At 43.3% G+C, this 26,827-nt stretch overlaps 1 protein-coding gene across 3 annotated transcripts in view; it reads left to right on the forward strand.

Moving 5' to 3' along the window:
- The window catches only part of IKZF2 (IKAROS family zinc finger 2), a 233,089-nt gene that overhangs the window by 196,823 nt on the left and 9,439 nt on the right, over positions 1 to 26,827 (forward strand). For all 3 annotated transcript variants that reach the window (XM_038749742.1, XM_038749743.1, XM_038749744.1), the window contains 2 exons: positions 11,864 to 12,001; positions 25,084 to 25,227. In XM_038749742.1, the coding sequence (XP_038605670.1) occupies positions 11,864 to 12,001; positions 25,084 to 25,227 (282 nt within the window). The remainder of the gene's footprint in view (positions 1 to 11,863; positions 12,002 to 25,083; positions 25,228 to 26,827) is intronic.

Below are 26,827 nucleotides of genomic sequence, written 5' to 3' on the forward strand. Positions count from 1 at the left end.
GGTCAGACTTCATTTTTGTTTGTGAAGGATATGCACACTCACATATACTGATGCACAAGAAGGTTTGCAGATGATTGTGGACACTTTGCTTTGTAAATGTGGCACTGTGGATTAACAGCGAGTCTGAAAAAAACTGATTTTATATTCCATTCCACATCAGTGAAGCCCTATGCTAAGAAAACTTTTTTCCCCAGGAATACCAAGTCAGATGCTGTCAGCAAACTAAGGTCAAACCCAGAAGTCAAAAAACAAATCTGGACAGTTACCATAGCTCGGCATGGGGGGTGAGTCAGTGTGTAGTAACCTCTCAGGGTTGGTGGGGGGAGAGTCCAGCTTCATACCGAAGGTCTATAAAGCTGTAACGTTATTCAACCTAGCATATGGCCTTGAGAAGCAGCTTGGCCTAGTGGATAGAGTACGGGTTTGGGAGTTAGGAGGACGTGGATTCTAATCCTGGCTCCACCCCATGTCTACCGTGTGACTTTGGGCAAGTCCATCTAGACTGTGAGCTCTTTGCGGGCAGGGAATATGTCTGTTGTTGTACTCTCCCAAGGGCTTAGCACAGTGATTTGCACACAATAAGTGTTCAAGAAATACGATTGAATGAATGTATGAACTTCTCTTTGCCTCAGCTACCTCATTTGTAAAATGGGGATTGGGACTGGGGGCCCTGTGTGGGACAGTGCTCTGCACACAGTAAGCGCTCAATAAATACGATTGAATGAACTGAATGAATGACAGGGACTGCATCCAACCTGACGCATCGCTTAGTACAGTGCCTTGCATATAGTAAGCACTTAACAAATACCACAAATACCACAATTAAGGATCAGACCAGAAGCACAACTGGCTTGTCAAACAGTTCCTTAACCTCACCTTTGAGCCAACATAAAATGAAAGTTAGGCTCATCACCAGTAAGATCTAAAGACTCACTTAGATCACAGCATTGAGGCACTGCTCCTCACAGCACTCCATTTTTGGATAGTGGGTGGCTGACAGCAGCCTATCAGCAGCAGCTATTTGGTGAACTGAAATGGGCCACGACAGCCAAAAGAACAAACAAACATTCCAGGAGACAGTGTCAAATGATGCAGTTCGACAACAAAGTGTTGCACCATTTGTTGAAAGGAACCAGTGGTCGAGAAGCAGTGTGGCTTAGTGCAAAGATCACAGACCTGGGATTCAGAGGATCTGGGTTCTAATTCTGGCTCCACCACTTGTCTTCTGTGTGACCTTGGGCAGCCACTTCTCTGTGCTTCAGTTACCTCATCTTTAAAATGAGGAATAAGACTGTGAGCCCCACATGGGATGTGGACTGTGTCCACTCTGATTACCTTGAATCTCCCCCAGCACTTAATACAGTGCCTGGCATATTGTAAGCATTTAACAAATACCATTAAAAAAACTATTTAATGTTGGGCTATCAGGAATCAATCAATCAATTTTTTTGATCAAGCTCTTTTTGCAGAGTACTGTACTAAGCGCTTGAGATAATATTATTATTGTTGTTATTGAGGCTTATTATGTATTGAGCACAGTTCTAAGCAGTGGGGTAGATGAAAATTAATCATTTTGGACAATCCCTGTCCAACATGGGACTCAATGTCTAAGTAGGAGAGAGAACAGGTTTTAAATCCCCATTTTGTTGTTGTTGTCGTCTTGTGCTTTTGAATCGTGTCCAACCCATAGCGACACCGTGGACATATCTCTCCCAAAACGCCCCACCTCCATCTGCAATCATTCTGGTAGTGGATCCATAGAGTCTTTGTAAAAACACAGAAGTGGTTTACCATTGCCTCCTTCTGCTCGGTAAACGAGGCTCTGCCCTCAACTCTGTTCCATGCCGCTGCTGCCCAACACAGATGACTTTTGACTTGTAGCAGATTGCCTTCCACTCACTAGCCACTGCCCAAGATAGGAATTGGAGTGGTTATGCCTCTGCTTGACTCTCCCTCCTGTAGTCCAGACTGGTAGAGCACTGGAAACCCTTCAGGTGCAACCCTTAGAGGAAGGAGCCCGTTGTCGCGTAGAGACTGTCTCTGTCTGTTACCAAATTGTACTTTCCAAGCGCTTACTACAGTGCTCTACATACAGTAAGTGATCAATAAATAAGATTGAATGAGTGAAGAATCCCCATTTTACTGATGAAGAAATTTAGGCATAGAGAAGTTCAGTGAGTTGCCAAAAATTGCACAGCAGGCAGCTGGCAGAGCTGGGATTAGAACCCAGGTTCTCTGACTCCCAGACCAATCCTCTTTCCACCAGGAAGCACTCTTTCTCAAGTACATACAGTAAACTTACCCTCAAGGAGCTTACAGTTTAGTTACAGTCCTCTGTAAGAGTTGTTTACAGTACTACAATACATTCTAATAGCAGTAGAAGACTGTAGTCTTTTAATAGAGATTCTAGGCAGGTCAGGACACCAAGTAGGTTAAAAAATATTACCTGTTAACGCAAGCATCAAATGCCCTATTGCCACAATGGACAGTATTTCCTTGTGGACTAGGTATAGATGTGCAAACGTTTTTTGTTGGTTTGTTTTTTTGTTTTTATGGCATTTCTTATGGCACTCTACTATGCACTAGAGTAGATACAAGTTAATCAGGTTGGACACAGTCCCTGTCCCACTTGGGGTTTTACTGTCATAATCCCCATTTTACAGATGAGGTAACTGAGGCACAGAGAAGTTAAGTAAATTGCTCAAGATCAAACAGCAGACAACTGATGGAGCTCCATCTGGGTTAGAACCCAGATTTTTCTGTCTTCCAGGGCAGTGCCCTATCCACTAGACAACAGTGCTTCTCAGCAGAAAGGAACTCACATCAAAATTAACAACTTTTAATATAAATAACAAAGATGAACTATTATCCATCTGTAGCCTGTTATGGGGATCAGAAGAGATTTTAGTTCTGTTATTGTCACTATTAAAAAGTTAATAAAGATAAACTTTTCATGTCAAAAAGAAAAATTGCAAATAGTAACTTGATTTCACATGAAGCATACAATCAATCAATGGTATTTATTGGGTGCTTACTATGTGCAGAGCACTGTACTAAACATTTGGCAGAGTACAGTAAAATAGAATTAGCAGACGCATTCCCAGCCCATAACGAGTGTAAAGTCTAGAGTTGAGGAAACATTGAATATTTGTAATCAATGCACAGTTTTTTCTCTTTTGATGCACCCTAGCACTTTAGCAAGTTTGTGGCTTCGAAAAAAGTGGTAGTTAATAACTAGCCATATGTTTGAACATTTTTAATTACAAAAGATCAAGAGGAAGCAAATATTAATTACACATTATGTCAGTGCTAATCTGTCTTCAGATTGCTTTACAATTTGGTAAACAATTGCCAGGTAAAAGCTGATGTCAGGCTGCTGTTTTGGGCCCTGTGGGTATTTGAGAAAAAGTAGGTGTGTCGACAATTAGCAGAATGAAATAGAGTTAAATATTTTGCCAACATTTTTATCAAGGATTGCCGTGTTCCAAATATGAACGGCCTATTGTGCCATGAAACGCAATAGTGCAAGATGGAAACTGTTTTTTTATCATGGGCAGTAGCTGTGATTTATTCTGGCATTATGGAACAAAAAGCCAAAATGGAGCAACCAAATAAGGAAGAAGCAGCCAGAATATTCCCTGGCTCTTAATAAGGTTTATTGTCTTATTTCTAATTTATTTCATGTTGACCAAGTGCTCCCAAATGCTTCAGATTGCATGAAAGTGCTTTTGCCCATTCTAAGGATAAGGAAAGTAAAGGAAACTGAATCCCCCACCCCTTGCTCAGATCTTCGAGGCTTGCCCACTATTAGGCAAAAGCACAGGGAGGGGTGAAACTAGAACCAGGAGTCACACTATATCCTTGTGAGTCTTAGAACCAGTTGCTCCCACATGATTCATCCCTATATCAGTGGGTTAAGTGAATCCAAAGTAGTAGATCATCCCCCAACAGCTGTGTGGACAATTCTTCTTAGATAGTACACTAACTTTATAATAATCTTGTTTTTTTTCAAGTCTTTAACACAGTGTCTTAAAATTGAGTTTGTAAATTTGCACAACTGCTCTTCCATCCCGAGTTAAGATGCTTCCAAATTCTTTGAATCTGGATTAGAAATAAGAAACCACCCTCTGTTTTATAACCCACATTCACTAGGGAAGTGGGTTAGTGGCGCCTTTCGGCACTAAACCTTAAGAAGTCATTTTGTGCTGCAGTTGTTCATAGGCGAATAGACCTATCACCATCTAGAACTATTGAGTTTGGTGGATGAATCATGGCTGTTGGTGGACATTTTAGTCGGGTTATAGGTCACTTGGAGCTCAAGTGCCTAGGACATGAATTGTTTTAGGCCCAGCTTTCTGGTTCAAAACCCTTTGGGACTTGCCACACCTCAGTCTAGGAACTGCGGAGAGGAACGTGACTCTCCCTCCCCACCGGATTGTGCAGTGAAGGCAATGCGCACTCCTACTTCACTTGGAAAATTGCCGCTCAGGCATGTGGACTGACGGAGTGGAATGATCCCAGCGAATGGAGCCGTACTAAGGACTCAATTATGATTCGCTTATCCATCCCTCCCTCAACTGGTCCTTTGTGCCCTCTGGCCTACCCTTGCCCAGGTACCACAGTTGCCCCCATGCCGAAGCCATCTCACCTGGACTCAGGCCAGGCCCCTGACCCTCCCTGCAGAGTTCAGACCCGAGCTGCACATCGTCAGGGGATGCAGTTTAGATAAACCGATAACCAGACTGGGGCAGGACCACCATTGGATCAGACAGCCAGGCAGTCAGTCAGTCAGTCAATTGTACTGTACTAAGCACTTGGGAGAGTACAATATAACAATATAACAGACACATTCCCTGCTCACAATAAGCTTACAGTCGAGAAGGGGAGTCTAGGCTACAGTCTAGAGCCACCCTGGTTGGCCCCCTCCTGAGATGTCTGGGGACCTAGCCTCAGAGCACTGGGCCCATACCTCATAGGACCATGAGCTGTACTGTTTTGAAGATACCCAGATTAATAGGTATGTTAATGAAGCATGTGTGGGGAGAGGCAGTATAGCTCACAAATATGCCCTAGAACTAATCAAGGGAAGCAGCATGGCATAGTGGGTAGAGCACAGGCATGAGAATCAGAAGGTCATGGGTTCTAATCCCAGCTCTGCCACATGTCTGCTATGTGACCTTGAGCAAGTCACTTAACTTCTCTGTGCCTCAGTTACTTCATCTGTAAAATGGGGATTGAGACTGTGAGCCCCACATGGGACAGGGACTGTGTCCAAATCAATTTGCTTGTATCTACTCAATGTGCTTGTATCTACGCCAGAGCTTAGTTCAGTGCCTGGCACATAGTAAGCACTTAACAAATACCATCATTATTATTATTAAGGGATTATCAGGCCTGTCCTTTTCATTCATTCAATTGTATTTATTGAGCGTCTACCGTATGCAGAACACTGTACTGAGCACTGGGAGACTACAAGAGACTATGTCCAGCTGAGCTATCTTGTATCTTCTCCAGCATTTAGAACATTTCAGAACACAAAGTAAGCACTTAACAAGTACCATAGCTATTACTGGGTGAGCATGGACCAATTTTGAGTGGAAATGTGGTTAAACGTTTGTCATCTAAAAGGACTTTGCACTATGAACAACATAGAAAAGTGGGCCATTTCTGCCATCAAAGAGCTTTCATTCTAAGAATCCAGATCAGATATGGTCATACAGGTGATTAGGCGAGCGTTCATGGGGAACAGTGGTTAATTATAGCATGGGCAACGTTTAAAGAAATGGTGTAATTAAATTATGACCATGAACTAACTGGTGTTTGCTTACACTTCAAGTGTAGTTTTTGAGATTAAAATAAAATTCAGAGTGGTACACCTTCCAGATAAATTGGGAACCAGTTTTTTGCCTGACTCAGTGCCCTGCCAAGCACACCACTACTTCTGTGTGTGTATTTTACAAGCAGAGATTAGAATGATAGAACTGCATCTGCAAAGCATCTGAAAGTTGTCATGGTTTGAACTACATTTGAATCATCTCCGTGGAAATCCAGGTTGCTATACAATGATAACAAAGCTCTGGAAAGAAACATCATGTGCAGTAATGAGCAGAATTGGCCTTTTTAGGAGAATTCTTAATGTGTAGTCAATTCAGACGTGAATTGTCCAGACAAAAAGCAGTGATGTTACTCCCAATTCTTTCAGGGAGGTTGTTTTGGGGAAATAGCTATTACCCTGTAGATCTAAGCCTCAGAACTGGGTTCTTGATCAGTCTTTGCTGTGGGGCCTTTCGGAAACCGGGAGAGGTAGTGACTACTGACATTTCACTTCCAGATCATCTCCTTGAGGAAAAGTAGGACATTTTCCTCAGAAAAACCTCTCCAGACACCAAATCCAGGTTAGAGCCCAATCCCCTATCCAGAATCTGGAGCAAGAAAGAAGTCACATTTCCTCTGGAGCATACAGAGTTGGGGGCTAGGACACAAGTAGAAAAGGAGAGCAGTCTTCATAATAGTATTTGGTAAACACTTACTGTGGGTCTATTGCTGTACTAAGCATTGGGAGAGAATACGTACATGGGAATTGATCATGATCCCTGTCCCTCAAGAGGCTCACAATCTAAAAGTTCAAAGGGCAGATGAGATTGGAAGGAGACTCAGGACTGTTGAAACATCACAACACAAATAAGTAGACAAAATAAGCTTCAAGTCTCGGTGGTGATGAAGGAGCAGCATGGTACAGCAGATAGAGCACAGGCCTAGGAGTCAGAAGGTCATGGATTCTAATCCTGGCTCCGCCACTTGTCTGCTGACCTTGGGGAAGTCACTTCACTTCTTAGTGCCTCCATTTCCTCATCTGTAAAATGGGGATTGAGACTATGAGCCCCATGTGGGACAGGGACTGTGTCGAACTCGATTAGCTTATATCCACCTCAGAACTTAGTACAGTGCCTGGCAAAAGTAGATGCTTAACATATACCACAATAATAATAATAATTATTATTATTAGGAGCCCAAGGGAATGAGGGAGGCAAGCCTGGAGCAGGGACCGTCAGTTGTGGTAGGGAAGGCAGCAGTTACATGGTGCTCTTCTTGGTGGTAGTGAAAGAGCCTGGAAGCGCGTGGAATCACTTTTGATCCCTGATGATGATGATGGATTTGTTAAGCGCTTACTATGTGCCAAGCACTGTTCTAAGCACTGGGGTAGATACAAGGCTAATCAGGTTGTCCTACGTGGGGCTCACAGTATTAATCCCCATTTTCCAGATGAGGTAACTGAGGCCCAGAGAAGTTAAGCGAATTGCCCAACGTCACGCAGCAAATAAGTGGCAGAGTCGGTATTAGAACCCATGACATCTGACTCCCAAGCCCATGCTCTTTCCACTAAACCACGCTGCTTCTGCGTGATGCCTGATCCGGTGTGCTGGAAACATGCCAGGAATGGGGACCATCGGTGGTGGGAAGGAAGGTTGCTTTTCTCAGCAGTAATGGAGGAGTAAGAGAATGGTTGGGAGCAGTTTTATCCCCTGCCTGGTGTGCACAGACCACACTGGCAGTGGGGATTCTTGATGGTGGAAAGGCAGGAAGTGGCTATCACGGTGCTTTTCCTAGATGCAATGGAAAGAGACTAAGCATATCACCTGCCCAACATTCTGGGGAGTTTGGAGAGATACAGGGGGCGGGGGGGGGGGGGGGGGGGGGGGGGGCGGAAGGAGTAATCCCGTTCCTTAACAAGCCGGCAACCAACTAGCCATATGTGTCCCTGAGCTAACAAAGCCTCTGCATTCCAACTCCATTGATTGGTTTTGCTGACCTTTCTAACCTCATCCTAATTCTTAGGAAAATTCTCTTTTTCCTCAGTGCTTTTCTGCACTGTAGTTTAAAGAGGAGTGTGATTGTTATTTCTGGTATGGAGAAAATCAATCTAGCTCTGTAATTCCATTTCATTGTCCTTCCTTCTTCCTTCCTGCCATTGTTGAATGCAGCTATTATCTGAAGTTGCTGATAGTCAATAATTCAGTTTAAAAAAAAGCTGTTCCCTCCAGGGGTTTCCAGGCTCTTGAAAGATGCTATTTTGAAAGTGTCAGGAGATGGCTATGTTGTGGACACCTCCAGGGTCATTGTCATTACCGTTATCCTCCTCTTCCACATCATCATCTAGCAACTGCAGGTGACATCTCCTCCAAGAGGCCTTCCATGGTGATGCCCTCTCTTCCCTGGCTCCCTCTCCCTTCTGTATCACCTATGCACGTGGATCTGTGTCCATTGAGCATTTGATATTTGCCCCACCTTCAACCCCACAGCATTTAAGTACATATCTACAAATTATATACTATAAATTATTTATATAATGCTTGTCTCCTCCTCTAGACTGTGAGCTCATTGTGGGTAGGGAATGTGTCTGCCAACTCTGCTACATCATATTCTTCCAACTGTGTAGTACAGTGCTCTGCATATAGTAAGTGCTCAATAAATTCCATTGATTGATGATGACTCTAAAAGCATCTTTGGCTTAGCCAAATAGTCAAAAGATAAGTCAGTACTGGAAAGCACAGTTAAGTTCAGTTTGGTGGTAAGTATTTTTGTAAATATGTTCTTTGGGATTTTGGGTCAGGCAGGGTGTAAGTTTGGGGAAGCTTTAGGGGAAATGGGGATTTGCGGAGGGTATCCGTAAGGACAGAGGGAACGGTCTTCATGAAGTTGGAGAGAGGAGTGGGTTTCAAAGTAGGGAAAGACTTTGGAAAATAAGCAGGAGCAGGAGTGAGAGCATTGGGTGTGGAGAGCAGGGGTTTAGCAAATGATCCAAAGGAAGAAGACAGAGAAATTGAAGGGGAGGGGAAGTGGTGAGTCTGCTGGAGCAGACTAGTGAAGGGTTTGGAAGTCAAGGTGGGGTGAGACTTGAGGTGGTGGTGATTAAGAATTAGGAAAGTGACATTTTGCTTTCATCAGGAAGGGGATGAGTGTCTGCTCACCCTACCAGAGTCCCAGCAGCTGAAGCTTCTTACCTGTATTGTAAATGAATAGCTCAGGCTATTGCAAGCTTGCTTTAACTTCTCTACTGGGATTAAAGGCAACAGTTTCAATTTGCCAACAGGTTTTATGGCTATGTTTGGGATGTGGACAACACTCCATTAAATAACCAAGAAATATCATCGTCATTTCACGTAGACTACTTATTAGCTATCAAAAGATAAAGCCTTTCAGAATCTTCTGTCTTAGGCTACATTTCAGCTCATTAACTGAGAGGTAAAAGGCCTTGTAATCTCCCAATAAATCACCTGCACTGAGATATAGTCAACCTCTCTCTGTGATGAAAATGTAAAATAAGCATTTTTATCCCCCAGTTTGTTGGTCTATTTCTAGATTGTTAGCCAAACACCATGCTCTTTAGTAAGCCAGTTGGGATAATGGGCCTCTGTGTCTGTGGATAAAATTCCGCCTCCAAAATGTCCAGCACAATGGGAAGCATTACATAGTTCCAGGGATTATAACAATGTAACAGTTATAACAATCGATCAATCAATCAATCAAAGTTATTATTGAGTGTTTTCTGTGTGCACAGTACTATTAAGCACTTTGGTAGAGTACACTACATCAGAGTTGGTAGCATGTTCCCAGCCCAAAATGAGCTTACGGTCTAGAGGTTTAGATGGACGTTAATATAAATCACTTAATCAATCATATTTATTGAGTACTTCCCTTCAAAGCCCTACTGAGAGCTCACCTCATCCAAGAGGCCTTCCCAGACTGAGCCTCCTCCTTCCTCTCCCCCTCCTTCCCCTCCACATCCCCCTGCCTTACCTCCTTCCCTCTCCACAGCACCTGTATATATGTTTGTACATATTTATTACTCTATTTATTTTACTTGTATATATTTATTCTATTTTATTTTGTTAATATGTTTTGTTTTGTTGTCTGTCTCCCCCTTCTATACTGTGAGCCCACTGTTGGGTAGGGACCGTCTCTATATGTTGCCAACTTGTACTTCCCAAGCGCTTAGTACAGTGCTCTGCACACAGTAAGCGCTCAATAAATACGATTGAATGAGTGAATGAATGAATGCCACCTAACGTGTCAGGGTCAAATTCGTCAGCATTAAAATTCTGTACTCATAGATTCAGACCACTAAATTCCAAATTTTGTTCAAGTAATAATCGAAAGAGAGGACACACTCTGGCTTGTCTGGCTTGTTCTTCCAAGAGACCTTCTCCATCTTAATCCTCATTTCCCCTCCTCCCTCTCCCTTCTGTGTCACCTATTCACTTGGCTGGATACGTTTAAGCTCTTGATAGTCACCCTACCCTCAGCCTCAAAGCCCCACATTATGTACATATCCATAATTTGTTATTTATGTTAATAGCATTCCTCTAGATTGTAAACCCTCCTTGTATTGTACTCTCCTAAGTACTTAGTTTAGTGCTCAGTAAATTCCTTTCATTGACTGATTGATTACATGATTGGGTGAACAGTTCATATCCATTTGGAGGGGGGAAGAAATAGAAACTCTCTCTTCATTGTTTGCACATCTAAATGCTCTTTTTAATCTTGATGTGCCATTTTCAGCACCCTTTAAAGTTGTTTCTTTTGATCAGTGGTTATCTGGGCCCTTGTTCACATAATTATGTTGTATCAGCAGTTTTACTGTAATCTGTTTTGAGTGGTAAGCGCTGGGGTAGATTCAATATTACAAGATTGTACAAATTCCCTGTACCACATGGGGCTTTTAGCCATTGTCTTTTTCCTCTCATCTGCAAATAACTTTGTATCCATCTTCCCTGTTAAATTGTAACATCCTTGAGGGTGGGATGGTCTCCTGTGCTCTCCCAGGCACACAGTAGTTGCTCAGTAAATCCTATCAAGGTATGGCTTAGATGCAAGAGACAATGGGATAGCTATAACAGACCATCTAGTTATAGCACAGCATGTTGGTGGGGAAGCAACTTGGCTCAGTGAAAAGAGTATGGGCTTCGGAGTCAGAGGTCACGAGTTCTAATCCTGCCTCTGCCACTTGTCAGCTGTGATTTTGGCAAGTCACTTAACTTCTCTCTGCCTCAGTTCCCTCTTCTGTAAAATGGGGATTAATATTGTGAGCCCCACGAGGGACAACCTGATTACCCTGTATCTCCCCCAGTGCTTAGAACAGTGCTTGGCACATAGTGAAGAGCTTAACAAATACCATCATTAGTAGTAGAATTATTTGATTGGATCCTTTTCCACCAATAAACATTTTTCTGGGATGGATGTCTTGCGAGTGGGAGGCAAATACTTCCCCAACTGAGCCCTCTTTTCTCCGGCTTCCGACACCCACACTTGGATCTGTCCCCTTTGAGCATTTGATCTTCACCCCACCCTCTGCCCCACAGCACCTATGTGCATATCTTTAAATTATTTATATTAATATCTGCCGTCTCCTCTAGCCTGTAAGCTTGTTGACAGTAGGGATCGTGTTGTACTTTCCCAAGCACCCGGCTCTGCCACCTGTCTGTTTTGTGAACTTGGGCAAGTCATTTCACCTCTGTGCTTCAGTTACCTCCTCTGTAAATAGGGATTGAGACTGTGAGCCCCACGTGGGACAGGGGCTGTGTCCAACCAGATTTGCTTGTATCCACCCCAGGGCTTAGTACAGTCCTAGGCACATAGTAAGTGCTCAACAACTAAAGTTATTATTATTATTATTGTTGTTGTTACTTAGTTCAGAGTTCTGCACACAGTAAGGCGATTGATCAACACCATTGATTACAGTGATACCATAGTGAGGATGGATCTTGTTTTTAGGGGTCTCCCCGTTTCTATAGAAGGCCTAGGTGTAATTTAACAGAGGATGGGGCTGGTTGGGCATTAATGCTGAGTTCTGTTCTTTCCCCAGTGGGCAAACCTCACAAGTGCAACTACTGCGGACGAAGCTACAAACAGCGCAGTTCACTGGAGGAGCACAAGGAACGTTGCCACAACTATCTTCAGAATGTCAGTTTGGAGGCTGCGGGACAGGCCATGAGTCACCACGGTGGGTGGAAATGACCTTTAGGACTCTCTGTTAACTTTGGGGCTCCATTTTTATTGTACGTTTTGTCTTGAGATAAGATTGAACAACAAATAGATAGATCATCTCTACGCATGAAACTGACCTATGCAGGGATAGATTCCCATAAATTGAAAACAATCCCATATGTAAATATCAGGCTTTGGATTCCTTATCCACCAAGGTGAAATGATTTAAAATATCTGGAGTTTCCAGTCAATCATATTTATTGAGGGTTTACCGTGTTGAGGGCACAGTATTAAGAGCTTGGGAGAGTACAACAAAACAATATAGTAAACACATTCCCTCCCCACAACATGCTTTCCAGAGATTTATCAGACTCGTAAGTATCGTAAAATTGAAATTAATCCTAGAGATCCGAATGATAATGGAGCTCCCTTTCAGGAGCCATGAATCAATCAATCCATTTTATTTATTGAGCACTTACTGTGTGCAGAGCACTGTTCTAAGTGCAATATAACACACACAAAAATAACAAACCTACCATCTCAAGGAGATAAGCATGGGTCTTGAACTTTAGGGCCAAAACTGGGCAGAAGAATCTATTAAAGACTTAGTGCCTTGTGCAGACCATATGCATTTTCTGCCAGCCATCTTCCTGCAGGGAACTACTGGGCTATTAGCAGAAAAATAATAATAATAATTGTGGTGCTTATTAAGGGCTTATTATGTACTGGCACTGTACTAAGTGTTGTAAAGCACTTGTATATGTTTGTAAAGATTTATTACTCTATTTTACTTGTACATATTTACTATTCTATTTATTTTGTTAATGATGTGCGTATAGCTTTAATTCTATTTGTTCTGATGATTTTGACACCTGTCTACATGTTTTGTTTTATTGTCTGTCTCCCCCTTCTAGACTGTGAGCCCATTGTTGGGTAGAGACCGCCCCTATAATGTTGCCGACTTGAACTTTCCAAGTGCTTAGTACAGTGCTCTGCACACAGTAAGCGCTTAATATATACGATTTAATGAATAAATGAATGCTGGGGTAGATACAAGCTAATTGGAATGGACACAGTCCCTTTCCCACATAAGACTCACAATCTTCATCCCCATTTTACAAATGAGGCAACTGAGGCCCAGAGAAGTGAAGTGACTTGCCCAAGGACAATCAATCAATCAATCAATCATATTTATTGAGCGCTTACTGTGTGCAGAGCACTGTACTAAGCGCTTGGGAAGTACAAGGTGGCAACATATAGAGACGGTCCCTACCCAACAGTGGGCTCACAATCTAGAAGGGGGAGACAGAGAACAAAACAAAATATATTAACAAAATAAAATAGAGTAGATATGTACAAGTAAAATAAATAAACAGAGTAATAAATACGTACAAACATATATACATATATATGGGTGCTGTGGGGAAGGGAAGGAGGTAAGGCAGGGGGGATGGAGAGGGAGACGAGAGGGAGAGGAAGGAGGGGGCTCAGTCTGGGAAGGCCTCCTGGAGGAGGTGAACTCTCAGTAGGGCCTTGAAGGGAGGAAGAGAGCTAGCTTGGCAGGTGTGGGGAGGGAGGGCATTCCAGGCCGGGGGATAACGTGGGCCGGGGGGTTGACGGCGGGACAGGCGAGAACGAGACACGGTGAGGAGATTAGCGGCAGAGGAGCGGAGGGTGCGGGCTGGGCTGTACAAGGAGAGAAGGGAGGTGAGGTAGGAGGGGGTGAGGTGATGGAGAGCCTTGAAGCCGAGAGTGAGGAGTTTATACTTGATGCGTAGATTGACTGGCAGTTTCTGCCTGATGCGTAGGTTGATTGGTAGCCACTGGAGATTTTTGGGGAGGGGAGTAACATGCCCAGAGCATTTCTGGGCAAAGACAATCCGGGCAGCAGCGTGAAGTATGGATTGAAGTGGGGAGAAACAAGAGGATGGGAGATTGGAGAGGAGGCTGATACAGTAGTCCAGACAGGATAGGATGAGAGCTTGAACAAGCAGGGTAGCGGTTTGGATGGAGAGGAAAGGGCGGATCTTGGCAATGTTGCGGAGCTGAGACCGGCAGGTTTTGGTGACGGCTTGGATATGAGGGGTGAACAAGAGAGCGAAGTCGAGGATGACACCAAGGTTGCTGGCTTGTGAGACAGGAAGGATGGTAGTGCTGTCAACAGTGATGGGAAAGTCAGGGAGAGGGCAGGGTTTGGGAGGGAAGACAAGGAGTTCAGTCTTGGACATGTTGAGTTTTAGGTGGCGGGCAGACATCCAGATGGAGATGTCCTGAAGGCAGGAGGAGATGCGAGCCTGGAGGGAGGGAGAGAGAGCAGGGGCAGAGATGTAGAACTGGGTGTCATCAGCGTAGAGATGATAGTTGAAGCCGTGGGAGCGAATGAGGTCACCAAGGGAGTGAGTGTAGATCGAGAACAGAAGGGGACCGAGAACTGAACCTTGAGGACCCCCCACAGTAAGGGGATGGGAGGGGGAGGAGGAGCCTGCAAAAGAGACTGAGAATGAACAACCAGAGAGATAAGAGGAGAACCAGGAGAGGACGGAGTCTGTGAAGCCAAGGTTGGATAGCGTGTTGAGGAGAAGGGGGTGGTCCACAGTTTCGAAGGCAGCTGAGAGGTCGAGGAGGATTAGGATAGAGTATGAGCCATTGGATTTGGCAAGCAGGAGGTCATTGGTGACCTTTGAGGGGGCAGTTTCCATGGAATGTAGGGGACGGAAGCCAGACTGGAGGGGGTCGAGGAGAGAGTTGATGTTGAGGAATTCAAGGCAGCGCGTGTAGACGACTCGTTCAAGGAGTTTGGAAAGGAATGGTTGGAGGGAGATGGGGTGATAACTAGAAGGTGAGGTGGGGTCAAGAGAGGGTTTTTTTAGGATGGGAGAGACATGGCCATGTTTGAAGGCAGAGGGGAAGGAACCAGTGGAGCGTGAGCGGTTGAAGATGGACGTTAAAGAGGGGAGAAGGGACGGAGCGAGAGATTTCATGACATGAGAGGGAATGGGGTCAGAAGCACAGGTGGCCGGAGTAGCACTTGAGAGGAGGGAGGTGACCCCCTCTGAGGATACTGCTGGGAAGGATGGGAGAGTAGCAGAGAGTGTTGAGAGCCGGGGGGTTGGAGAAGGGGGGGAGTGACTTTGGGAAGGTCGTACCTGATGGATTTAATTTTATTAATGAAGTAGGAGGCCAGATCGTTGGGGGTGAGGGAAGGAGGAGGGGGAGGAACCGGGGGCCTGAGAAGGGAGTTGAATGTACGGAAAAGCTGACAGGGATGATGGGCATGGGTGTCAATAAGGGAAGACACACAGCAGACATGTGGTGGAACCAGGAATAGAACCCAGGTCCTTCTGAATTCCGGGCCCATAATCTATCCACTAGGTAGTAATAATAATAATAATAATAATAATAACGGTATTTGTTAAGCACTTACTCTGTGCCAAACACTGTTCTAACCACTGGGATAGAGGATAATCAGGTTGTACCACGTGGGGCTCACAGTCTTAATACCCATTTTACAGATGAGGGAACTGAGGCACAGAGAAGTTAAATGATTTGCCCAAGGTCACACAGCAGACAAGTGGCGGAGCCAAGATTAGAACCCACGTCCTCTGACTCCCAAGCCTGTGCTCTTGCCACCAGGCTATGCTGCTTCTCATGCTGCTAGAATGTAATCTGAGACTAGGAAGAACTGTATTCTTGTCTTGAATTGTCCTTAAGAGTAAGTTTTCCAGGAGAATGGTCTAATTTTAGGGGATAGTTGGGTGAGTGACTGTGTCTAATTCCCACCTAGGTATTTTTTCGCAGCCTTATGTGCTCTGCACAAAGTAAGTGCTTAATAAATACTGCAACTACTATTATCATTTCATGGGGGCTTTCCCTAAATCGATAGTTAAGTGGTTGACTGTACAATTGAAAAAAAAAAACTGAATTGACTTTCCAAATTACCAAGACAGTTGCTTGGCTGAAATCAAGTTCAGTATAATGTTGTTTACAGGAAGCAATCCAAACTAGATACAAAACCTAGAATACAAAGGCCCAAGACTTTTCAGATGCCAAGAGAGTGACTGGGATTTGTTTGTATGTTCTGACAATTGCTGTCTAGCAAAGTCCTCAAGTACTTTCCATCTAGCTCTTCTATTGAGAGCCTACAATAGTATTCTGTTCTGTAACAATACCATCCGATAAGAAGACTCTCCATAGGTAAAATGTTTCCATTTTTTGTATTTTTCATTTATTGTATAGCACTTAGAGGTTCATTGTTTCATGTTCTATTTTTGTGTCTTTGCTTTTTCATGGTCAGTTCTTGAAGGATGCTGTTTTAGAAAATATTTTTAGTTGTTTCAGGACTGTGTGGCCACTCTGGCTTCAGTCAATTGGCCTGTAGAATGCTGAATGAGACTAAGAAGAGGTCATTTGCATCTTTTATGAAAGGAACAATCCACAGGCTCTAGAATAGATGCCTAGGGAAAAACAGACTGATTTTTAGATGCACACTATAAATCAGTTTGAAGGAAATCTTTGGGGTTGTGATTTTTCTTTGATAGAATACCCAATATGGAACTGTTTTTATTAGTCAGCCTGTGACCAGCATTGAGAGAGATCATTGTTTAAAGGTCATCTGTGGCCAGAATGTTGAAAATAGCGAGTGATCCAAGCTAATACTTAGTTTTCATCCTCTTCCGGGCAATTCTCACTCCCCAGGAATGAATTACTTGCTTTAAAGGAAAGGCCACTAAGACATTTAGGATACTCACTTCCTTTTTAATGCATCAGGAGTAGATTATCATTGGAGTAGACCCAAGTGTGGCAGAAATATTTCAGATGGTTCTCTGCCTGCCTGAAAGACATCAGGGGGTCTCTCTAAGTCCTAAATATATTAATAAGAGCTGACCTAGGCCCGGCCAGAGACACATTGCAAGCACTCCACGCCCTGAGGAGTAAGACCTTCTCAAATTCCGAGAAGAATTTTTGTCTCACTTCTTTTGAGTAACAATAACATGACCTTCAGAGAAGTCAAAGTTGAGTCAGCTGTGAAAACCTCAGCGACAGTATGATTGTGTCAGGCTTGGAAATCACGATCAAAGACTCAGTCAACTAGAAAGTGTTGAGTTCTCAGTATTTCCTCCCCTTAGCTCCTCAGCTGAACTGCTTTGTGTATGCTATTGTTCCTCCTCCTCCTCCTTCTCATCGTCCTCCTCCTCTACCCTCACCTCCATAAAGGTGCATAAGTGCATCTCTTTTCTCCCAGGCCCCTGGGAGACAGGGACAGGGTCTGTACATGATCTCAGTCATCCTATACTGATGGGGATCCTTATTCCTACCCATTGAGTTGGGGGTGCTTCTGAAAGGAGGTGAATTTTGAATCAGAGAACATATCTGGCCTACTTTCGTATTTGCAGAGCAGTTATTGCAGAGAGTAGTACCCCTTCTAACCATTTTGCACACACAATCGTTTTGTTCCCCACAATTCCCCACAATTCTTCTCAAGTTAAGGCAGAAGTGCATAAATATAGTTGTCCTTCGGCACTACTGTATCCAAAGGGTAAGCTTTAAAAACAGATGGACAACCAAGGGCTCATTCCACGTTGCATTCCCCTAAAGATTGTTTCTTGCTGCTGTGATGCTTTCCTTAATTATAGGAGCTTTTTCTGTTTCTAAGACTGCCAAGATAAATCACACATACACAGAACAGATGAGATCATCAGACTGGGGGTTTGCCTTTCAGAAGAAGGAATGAGAGTTTTTTCATTGTTTATTTTATGTTTTTTGAAAAAAAAAAACAATGAAACAGGAGGCATCAGGATTTTGTAACTGGGTGTGAGTTGAAATAAGAGGAAGGAGAGGTAAATGTCCAACATCCCACCTTTGAGGATGTGATTGCTTTTGTCAGGGGTGGTGAAGTTAGGCCAGGGTTGGAGAGTGTAATTGAAGCTGGAAAAGATTTATTTTTATTGTTTAAGCCAAGGTAGGAGTTGCAGATGCTTAAAAGAGGGTTAGGATTGGATGAATACAGAGAGTTGACTACGGTAGTTGAAAACACTTAGACAAGATGAATTTATTGAGCTCATTTCAGCCCTCTGCCTGGTCAGAGCAGAGACAAGGTATGGGGGGGGAAGAAGGTCTTGTCTTGTCTTATGCCGTCAAGTCGTCTTCAACTCATAGCAACACCATGGCATCTCTCCCAGAACGCCCATATTCCATCTGCAATCATTCTAGTAGTGTATCCATAGAGTTTTCTTGATGAAAATATGGAAGTGGTTTACCATTGCCTCCTTCCGCTCAGTAAACTTGAGTCTTTGCCCTTGATTCTCTCCCATGCCACTGCTGCCCAGCACAGGTGAGTTTTGACTTGTAGCAGATTGCCTTCCACACACTAGCTACTGCCCAATCTAGGAATGGAATGAATATGCCTCTGCCTTACTCTCCCTCCTGTAGTCGAGACTGGTAGAGTACTGGGAACTCTCTAAGTGTGACCTTGCATTGGGAGGGATGGGGTAGGAAACTCTTTTAATTCCTTCCAGAAACACCAGAAAGGATTTAAGAATAGTTTTGGGGAAGGGGGAGAGAATGGGTACGCTAACTTGCGCATAACACAAGAACAAGTATATTCATTCAGTCATTTATTGAGCACTTACTGTGTGCAGAGCACTGTACTAAGCGCTTATTTTTGTGGGAGCAGGATGTGCTAGAGTGGAAAATGGTGTATAAATTTCAGCTTTGCCAAAAGTTTGTCTGGATTTGCAGTTTGAAATTCTGGATTACAAATAACCTCGATTGTTTGGAATTAAGGTCACCGGTGATTTCCAACTCGCTTTTAACAGCTTCCATCTCAAAGCCTTAGTTGTAACCAGCCTGTGTTGCCTGGTTGGAAGGAATCTGGTATAAAATAGAAGGCCTATCAGGCAACAGATCCTGCTTCAGGATCTAAAGGGGAAGTTTCACACACTTTTTACAGTTGATCACATCATCATGCATCATTGTTAACATTGAACTGGCATTTAATGTATGTAGGTTGCTGTGAGAGTAGACATAGAAAAGTTGAAGGAGAAGCGAACACTTCCCTTAAAAATTCACAATCTAATCAATCAGTGGTATTTATTGAGTTCTTACTGTGTGCAGAGTACTGTATTAGGTGCTTGGGAGAGTACAATATAGCAGACTTGTTAGGTTCCCTGCCTACAAGGAGCCTCAGTCTAAGCAAAGAAGAAAAAAGCTGAAACATTTTTATTAAATATTTTAAATACCAAAGCAAGAGGGCATCTAATCAAATCCTTTACCTCCCTTCTCTCCCTCTCTCTCACTCTTCCTTCTGACATCAGTGAGCAACCACTGGTTTCTGCAGTTTCTAAAGGTTCCTTTCCTTCATCTACCCTCCTACCTGTGGGTGAAGGGACTCTTTGCAGCTATAATGTTCAGTGGGAGGAGTCCTGAAGTTGCTGAGCCTTCTCAAGCATCCCAGCTCTGGTGGTAGAGAAGCAGTGTGTTCTAGTGGATAAAGCATGGGCCTATGAGGCAGAGGATCATGGGTTCTGTTCCCAGATCTGCCACTTATCTGCTGCGTGATCTTGGGCAAGCTATGTCACTTCTCTGGGCCTCAGTGACTTCATAATAATAATGATGGTATTTGTTAAGTGCTTACTATGTGCAAAGCACGGTTCTAAATGCTGGGGGGATACAAGGTGATCAGGTTGTCCCACGTGGGGCTCACAATCTTAATCCCCATTTTATAGATGAGGTAATTGAGGCACAGAGAAATTAAGTGACATGCCCAGAGTCACACAGCCAATAAGTGGCAGAGCCAGGATTAGAACCCATGACCTCTGGCTCCCAAGCCCGTGCTCTTTCCACTGAGCCATGCTGCTTCTCTCTATAAAATGGGGATTGAAACTGTGAGCCCCTCGTGGGACAGTGACTGTGTCCAACTGATTTGCTTGTATCCTCCCCAGCGCTTAGTACAGTGCCTGGCACATAATAAGTGCTTAATAAATACCATAATTTATTGGAGAGGGCTTCCACATTTATTTCTGCTTGTACTATTTAGGCTGCGAGCCCCATGTGGGACAGCGACTTTGTCCAAGCTGATTATCTTGTCCTTACCCCAGTGCTCAGTTCAGTGTTTGGCTCAAGGGAAACAATAAATTCCACAGTTATCATTGTTATTATTAATCTTTTTATTATATTTTCATAACTTAAATTACTAGTCCTTTAGTTGAACATCTGTATCTCCCCCAGCACCGAGTACAGTGACTTGCACATAGTAACCGATTAACAAATGCCCTATTTCAGAGTAACAGTTCAATTAAATGCCTATACATAGAGGCGTTTCATGTTTCTTTGGTTGAACTGTTGAATGAGATCTAATTGAAGAAAATAATATCCGTTCATGAAGCATGACTGAATTAGAGAATTAACCATTGATGACCCAGTAATTAAAATAGGTCACAATCTAAGTCTTTCCACTAGTAATTTAAACAGTAAGTAAAAAGGGACTATTTTAAAATTTATTTTGCTTAGAGATGTCAAATGAAGTTCTCGACTAATCTCTGGGTCTGCTTGGGTGGGTTTTAGTTCACAATTGGTGGAATCTCTAGGGAATTTCTTGTTTATGTAATGAATCCTGTCCTTGCGCTTGCTCCCACTTAGCTCTGCTGCTTCTCTTACTGGTGTCCTTGGTTGCTGATCTTGGCTGCTTGACAGTGTCCAACCTGATTAGCTTGTATCCACCCTAGTGCTCAGTACAGAGCCTGACGCATAGTAAGCACTCGATAAATACAATTATAAAAAAAGATAGACCCTTTGACTTCTGCTGAAGTATCTAAGTCATCCCTACTTCGGGCACGCTTAAGTCTACTGATCTGACCTCTATTTGAATTTAGAGAGCTCAATACTCAGATTGAAATTCAGGGTTGAAGTTCAAGTAATTGACATGGATATTATCCCACTTATTTTTCCTAATAACATTAAATTTTACTTTCCCATGAACTTGTTACAGTGTTCTACACATGTTAAGCACTCAGTGACTACCGTTGATTGATTGATTTGGTGTTTACTGGAGTCACGTATTGTGCTAAGTTGGCTCTTATGGACAGATTGCTCACATGCACAATATTCTGCACTCTGCCAGTCTAATCACATATTGCTCTCTTTGTCCTGGCAAAACCGTGACAGGCAGGGTTGAGGGAATAGGAGCGGCATTGAGACAGCCGCTAGCACTATAATCAGTCACTCTGTGCAGTTTATTGGTCCTGGAGTCTCAGAACTGAGGTTTGTTGATCCTTCCTGGTAGGCGATCCCATCATTCATTCATTCATTCATTCATTCAATCAATCGTATTTATCGAGCGCCTACTGTGTGCAGAGCACTGAACTAAACACTTGGAAAGAACAGTACAGCAATAAAGAGAGACAAGTCCCTGCCCACAACAGGCTTACAGTCTAGAGGGGGAGGCAGACATTGATATAAATGAATAAATAGATAAATACATGCTTAACAGATATATATAGATATATACAGATACGTAGACCCAGGCCCAGGCATCATCAAACACTGGAGTAGGTCCTGGAAAGTCATTGTAATTGAGAAGAAAAATGGCCTAATGGATAGAGCCTGGGCCTGGGAGTCAGAAGGACCTGGGTTCTAATCCTGGCTCTGCCACTTTTCTGCTATGTGACCATGAGCAAGTCACTTCACTTCCCTGGGACTCAGTTACATCATCTGTAAAATGGGAATTAAGATTGTGAGCCCCATGTGGGACAGGGACTGTGTCCAACCTGATTAGCTTGTGTATATCTCAGCACTTAGTACAGTGCCTGGTACATAGTAAGCACTAATGAAATGCCATAAAAGAAAAAATTGGGCTGGCTAGTTCAGTCTCATTTCACAATTTTTTTTCCAAACTCAAGATTGGCTTTGCTGTCTCCTACCCCACAACTAGGGGACCTCGGCTGAAGCAAAGATGGGCAGTGTGAATGCTCTCTGCTCCATCCCAAATGAATGAGGAATGTTAATGTTATCAGGGCCTAGATAGTAATAGTAATAATTGTGGTATTCTTTAAGTGCCTACTACGTACTGTACTGTATGTAGTATACTAAATATTGGACTAGATACAATGCAATTAGAGCAGATGAGAAACAGCTTGGACTAGTGGATAGAGCACTGGCCTGAGAGTCAGAGGACCTGTGTTCTAATCCCGGCCCTGCCACTTGTCTGCTGTGTGACCTTGGGCAATTTACCTAACTTCTCTGTGCCTGTTGCCTGGCCATGAAATGGGGATTGATACTGGGAGCCCCATGTGGGATTTGAACCATGTCCAACCTGATTAGCTTGTATCTACCCCAGTGCTTAGTGCAGTGTCTGGCACATAGTAAGCATTTAACAAATGTAGATATATAAATCAGACACAGACCCTGTCCCACACAGACTTCAGAATCTAATTTGGAGGGGAGAATAGTTATCTTTTCTCCATTTTATCTATTGGGAAACTGAAGTACAGAGAAGTTGAGTGACTTGCCCTAGGTCACCAAGCAGGCAAGTGGCAGAGCAGGGATTAGAACTCAGGTCTCCTGACTCCCAGCCCCTTGCTCTTTCCAGCACTGCCTTTCAGCATAGATAGAGTGAACTGGATATCCTAAAGCCTGTCATGTTTTCCCTTCCAGTTTTGTTTAGTTTTTTTTTCCTTCAACTTAGTGATGATTCTGACAGTGTTGGCAATGCCATTGGCTGACTAATAGGCCACCTGTCTTGTGCTCTGAGTTTTTTTCACTTCATTGTTTTGCATCCCTACTTTTATTTTTGGCTGCTATCAGCAGGAGTCCCCTGTAAATGAGGAGCCATTGTGTTTCACAGTAGGGACATCCTGTATGCATACAGGCAGCAGAGTAAATCATTTTACAGCACAAATTGAATCCTATAATTCCCTTGCTTTCTAAACAGCTGTAGCCCAATTGTGAGCATGGAGAGGAAATACCAGTTCATTCATTCATTCATTCAGTCAGTCAGTCAGTCAGTCATATTTATTGAGTGCTTATAGTGTACAAAGCCCTGTACTAAATACTTGGGAGAGTAAAATTTAACAATGAATAGACAAATTCCCTGCCCACGATCAATCAGTGGTATGTATTGAGTATTTACTGGATGCAGAGCACTGTATTAACTCTTGAGACACTTACTAAAGCAGCATGGATTATTTATTCAGTCATATTTAGTGGGTAAAGCATGGGCCTGGGAGTCGCAAAGACCTAAGGTCTAATCCCGGCTCCACCACTTGTCTGCTGTGTGACCTTGGACAAGTCATTTCACTTTCTTCGGCACCTTAAGGCTCCTGTCCATCTAGAGGTGGAGCTTATGGTGTACATTTCTTGATTGTGATTGTCAACCAGGGGAAATTTACCTGGGTGTATATATTGTGTCCACATCCACTGGTGCTGCGATCCTTTTATACCAAGCAGGCAGAAGGAATGCTTTCTTTAAACTTGCAGAGCTCATTTCACAGCAAACCGAAAAGACTTGCTTCATTATGAAATGAATGGGAAGTCATGAAATGAGTGGAAAACAGGGAGTCTATTGTGGGCAGGAAATGGGTCTGCATTTAGTACAGTTCTTGCTCACAGAAAGCCTTCAATAAATACAACTGACTGACTGAATCTAATCCTGGTGCTGCCTGCTGTGTGACCTTGGGCAAGTCACTCAACTTCTCAGTTTCATCATTTGTAAAATGGGGACAAAATACCTGATCTCCGTCCCCCTTAGACGGTGAACACAATGTGAAACGGAGACTGTGTCAGACCTAATTATCTTGAACCTCGCCTGGCACTTAATATAGTGTTTAGTGCTAAATGCCACCATTATTAAGAACACCACACCCTGCACAAGGCATTCGTGGGTCAGACCCTTGCAGAGCCCATCAAAGCCCAGACTCTTTCTCAGACAGGCAACGAGATCAGGCAATCAATCAATCAGTGGTATTCATTGAGCATTTACTATGTGCAGGGCACTGTACTAAGCACTTGGGAGAGTACAGTACAGCAGAATTAGCAGACACATTCCCTGCCTATAACAAGCTTATGGTCTAGAGGGGATGCTTGGAGAAACTGTGAGGATTTGAAGATTCCCCACCTTGCCCCCAGTATGGATTAGTGCAGTAGACCAGGAAGCTCTTTGCCCTTGAACCTGCTGTGCATGGTGTTTTCTTTGGTAAACTCCTTTAGGTTGGGAGCTCCCTGAGGACAGGGAACATGTCTATGAATGCTGATGTATTGTACTCTCCCAGGCACTTGGTGTAGTGCTCACAATAAATACACAGTACGCTCTCACAGTAAACACCACAGGTTGATTGATGCCTACCAACTCTTTTGTATTGTACTCTCTCAAGCACTTAGTACAGTGCTCTGCACATAGAAAGCTCTCAATTAAAAAGCATTGATTGACTGATTAATGCTTCTGGGATCACATCAGCCCCTTCTCACTGTCTCCTCAATGAACCCTGCATCATTGAATGGCAATTATGCAGGATTTGAAATTCCTGGAAATGTATTTTTTCACATTCTGCTTGCAATACAAGGTGCGTGGCTTAATAGACGTAAAAGATTCGCTAGCTTATTTGAAACTTTACAGGGCTTGAAATTCCTGGAAATGTATTTTTTCACATCCTGCTTGCAATGGGAGATGCACAGCTTAATAGAAATAAAAGAGGTTAATTCATTTGAACTGTTTATTTTTTTAATAAACCTGGTATTAAAAACAGTCCCATGTCTCAAAACAATATTTGTGGTAATTCATGTTAAAAATGATTTTATGTAGAATAAGATGAAAAACAAATTGAACAAGTTGTCAACAAGAGGGACACCTTTTTATGTCTCTAAGTGAAAGGGGTTCTGACATAAAACTGCATACTCCGAGTATTGTGTTGCTGGAGACCTAGAATTTCCATAGAGTGTTTAATATAACATGTCCACTTTTTTTTTTCAGCTGGGTTTGGAGAGGCATAGAAAGGGGCCATGGAGGGGAAGGGTCTTTCTATCCATGTTAGTTCACACGTCTTAGAGTGATTAGCCTTTCCGTTTATAGGCACACAAATCTGATGTGATTATTTTGGTTTTATGTAGTACCTCCTATGGAAGATTGTAAGGATCCAGAACCCGGGATGGATAATGATATTTCTCTGGTGCCTTTTGAGAGACCTGCTGTTATAGAGAAGCTGACGGGCAATATCGGAAAACGCAAAAGCTCCACCCCACAGAAGTTTGTGGGTAAGCGTGACACGTGTCTTTGTTTCTTAACAGTTATTTGGTATGAGCAAAGATGGAATCGAGTCTGTGCGCACCCCGTTTCGTTTTGTAACTTGTTAAAGGGCTTGGTCATGACCATCATTCCCTGTGCAAGCTTTGCTTGACTTCAGTGGTAGAGTTACATGAAAGGCAAATGCGGGAAGTTCTTGAACTTGAGTTATGAAAAACTGAAACAGCTTACATTGGTGATGGAGATTTGCACGTCCTTGTCCCTGGTGTTTGTAGTCCTGTAGATGTGTTTTATGGTCCTCTCTTTGGTTTTCTATATAATAATAATAATTATTATTATGATATTTGTTAAGCGCTATGTGCCAAGTACTGTTCTAAGCGCTGGGATAGATACAAGGTTATCAGGTTGTCCCATGTGGGGCTCACAGTCTTAATCCCCATTTTACAGATGAGGTAACTGAGGTAAAGAGAAGTTAAGTGACTTGCCCAAAGGCTCACAGCTGATAAATGGTGGAGCCGGGATTAGAACCCACGACCTCTGACTCCCAAGCCCATGCTCTTTCCACCAAGCCACTGTGCCTTTCTGATTTGTGTCTGTGTTTATGCTCCCTTTTCTGATAGATGGCCGGGATCATTTCCACCAACTGCACTGTACTGTACTCTCTCAAGTGCTTCTATAGTGTTCTGCATAGAGAAAGTGCTCAGTAAATACCATTGACTGATTGGTTGAAATGGCAATTTCCAGGGCTTCAAGTTATTTTGCATCTGTTAGAATTTAGTCAAAACTCTTTGCACAGTGGACACACACACACACACACACACACACACACACACACACACACACACACACACACACACACACACACACACACACACACACACACACACACACACACACACACACACACAGAGAGCCCTCCCTCCTCCCCACCCCTGGGATTAGAATCCAGGTCCTTCTGATGCCCAGGCTAGTGTTCTATCCACTAGGCCATGCTCTATCCACTATGCCACTTGTCTACTGTGTGAATTTGGGCAAGTCACCAATTTTTCTCTGCCTCATTTACCTCATCTGTAAAATGTAAAATGGGGATTAAATCCTCCTCGCAATTTAGACTTTGAGCCCTATATGGGACAGGGACTGTGTCCAACTTGATTATCTTTTACCTAGGAGAAGCAGCACGGGCCTGGGAGTCAGAAGGACCTGGGGTCTAATCCCGGCTCTGCCATTTGTCTGCTGTGTGACCATGGGCAGGTCACTTGACTTCTCTGGGCCTCGGTTACCTCATCTGTAAAGTATGGATTAAAATTGTGAGCCCCATGTGAGACAGGGACTCCTTCCAACTTGATTAGGTTTTATCTGCCTCAGTGCTTAGAACAGTGCTTGGCACATAGTAAGTGCTTAACAAATGCCATTTAAAAAAATGCCTTTGCCTACTCAGGTGAGAAAATGGCATAATAGAAACTGACATATGTATTAGTGGTCTCCATCTCTACTGCATTTTTAAATCATGCTTTTTTGGGGAGTGATCAGTGTAAGCAAACAGGATTACTTTATAATATCCAGGAATTATAAAATTGCTGGAAGGAGTTTCTACATTTCAGTGAATAATTA

The sequence above is a fragment of the Tachyglossus aculeatus genome, chromosome 7 (assembly GCF_015852505.1).
Source record: "Tachyglossus aculeatus isolate mTacAcu1 chromosome 7, mTacAcu1.pri, whole genome shotgun sequence".
Taxonomy (NCBI): domain Eukaryota; kingdom Metazoa; phylum Chordata; class Mammalia; order Monotremata; family Tachyglossidae; genus Tachyglossus; species Tachyglossus aculeatus.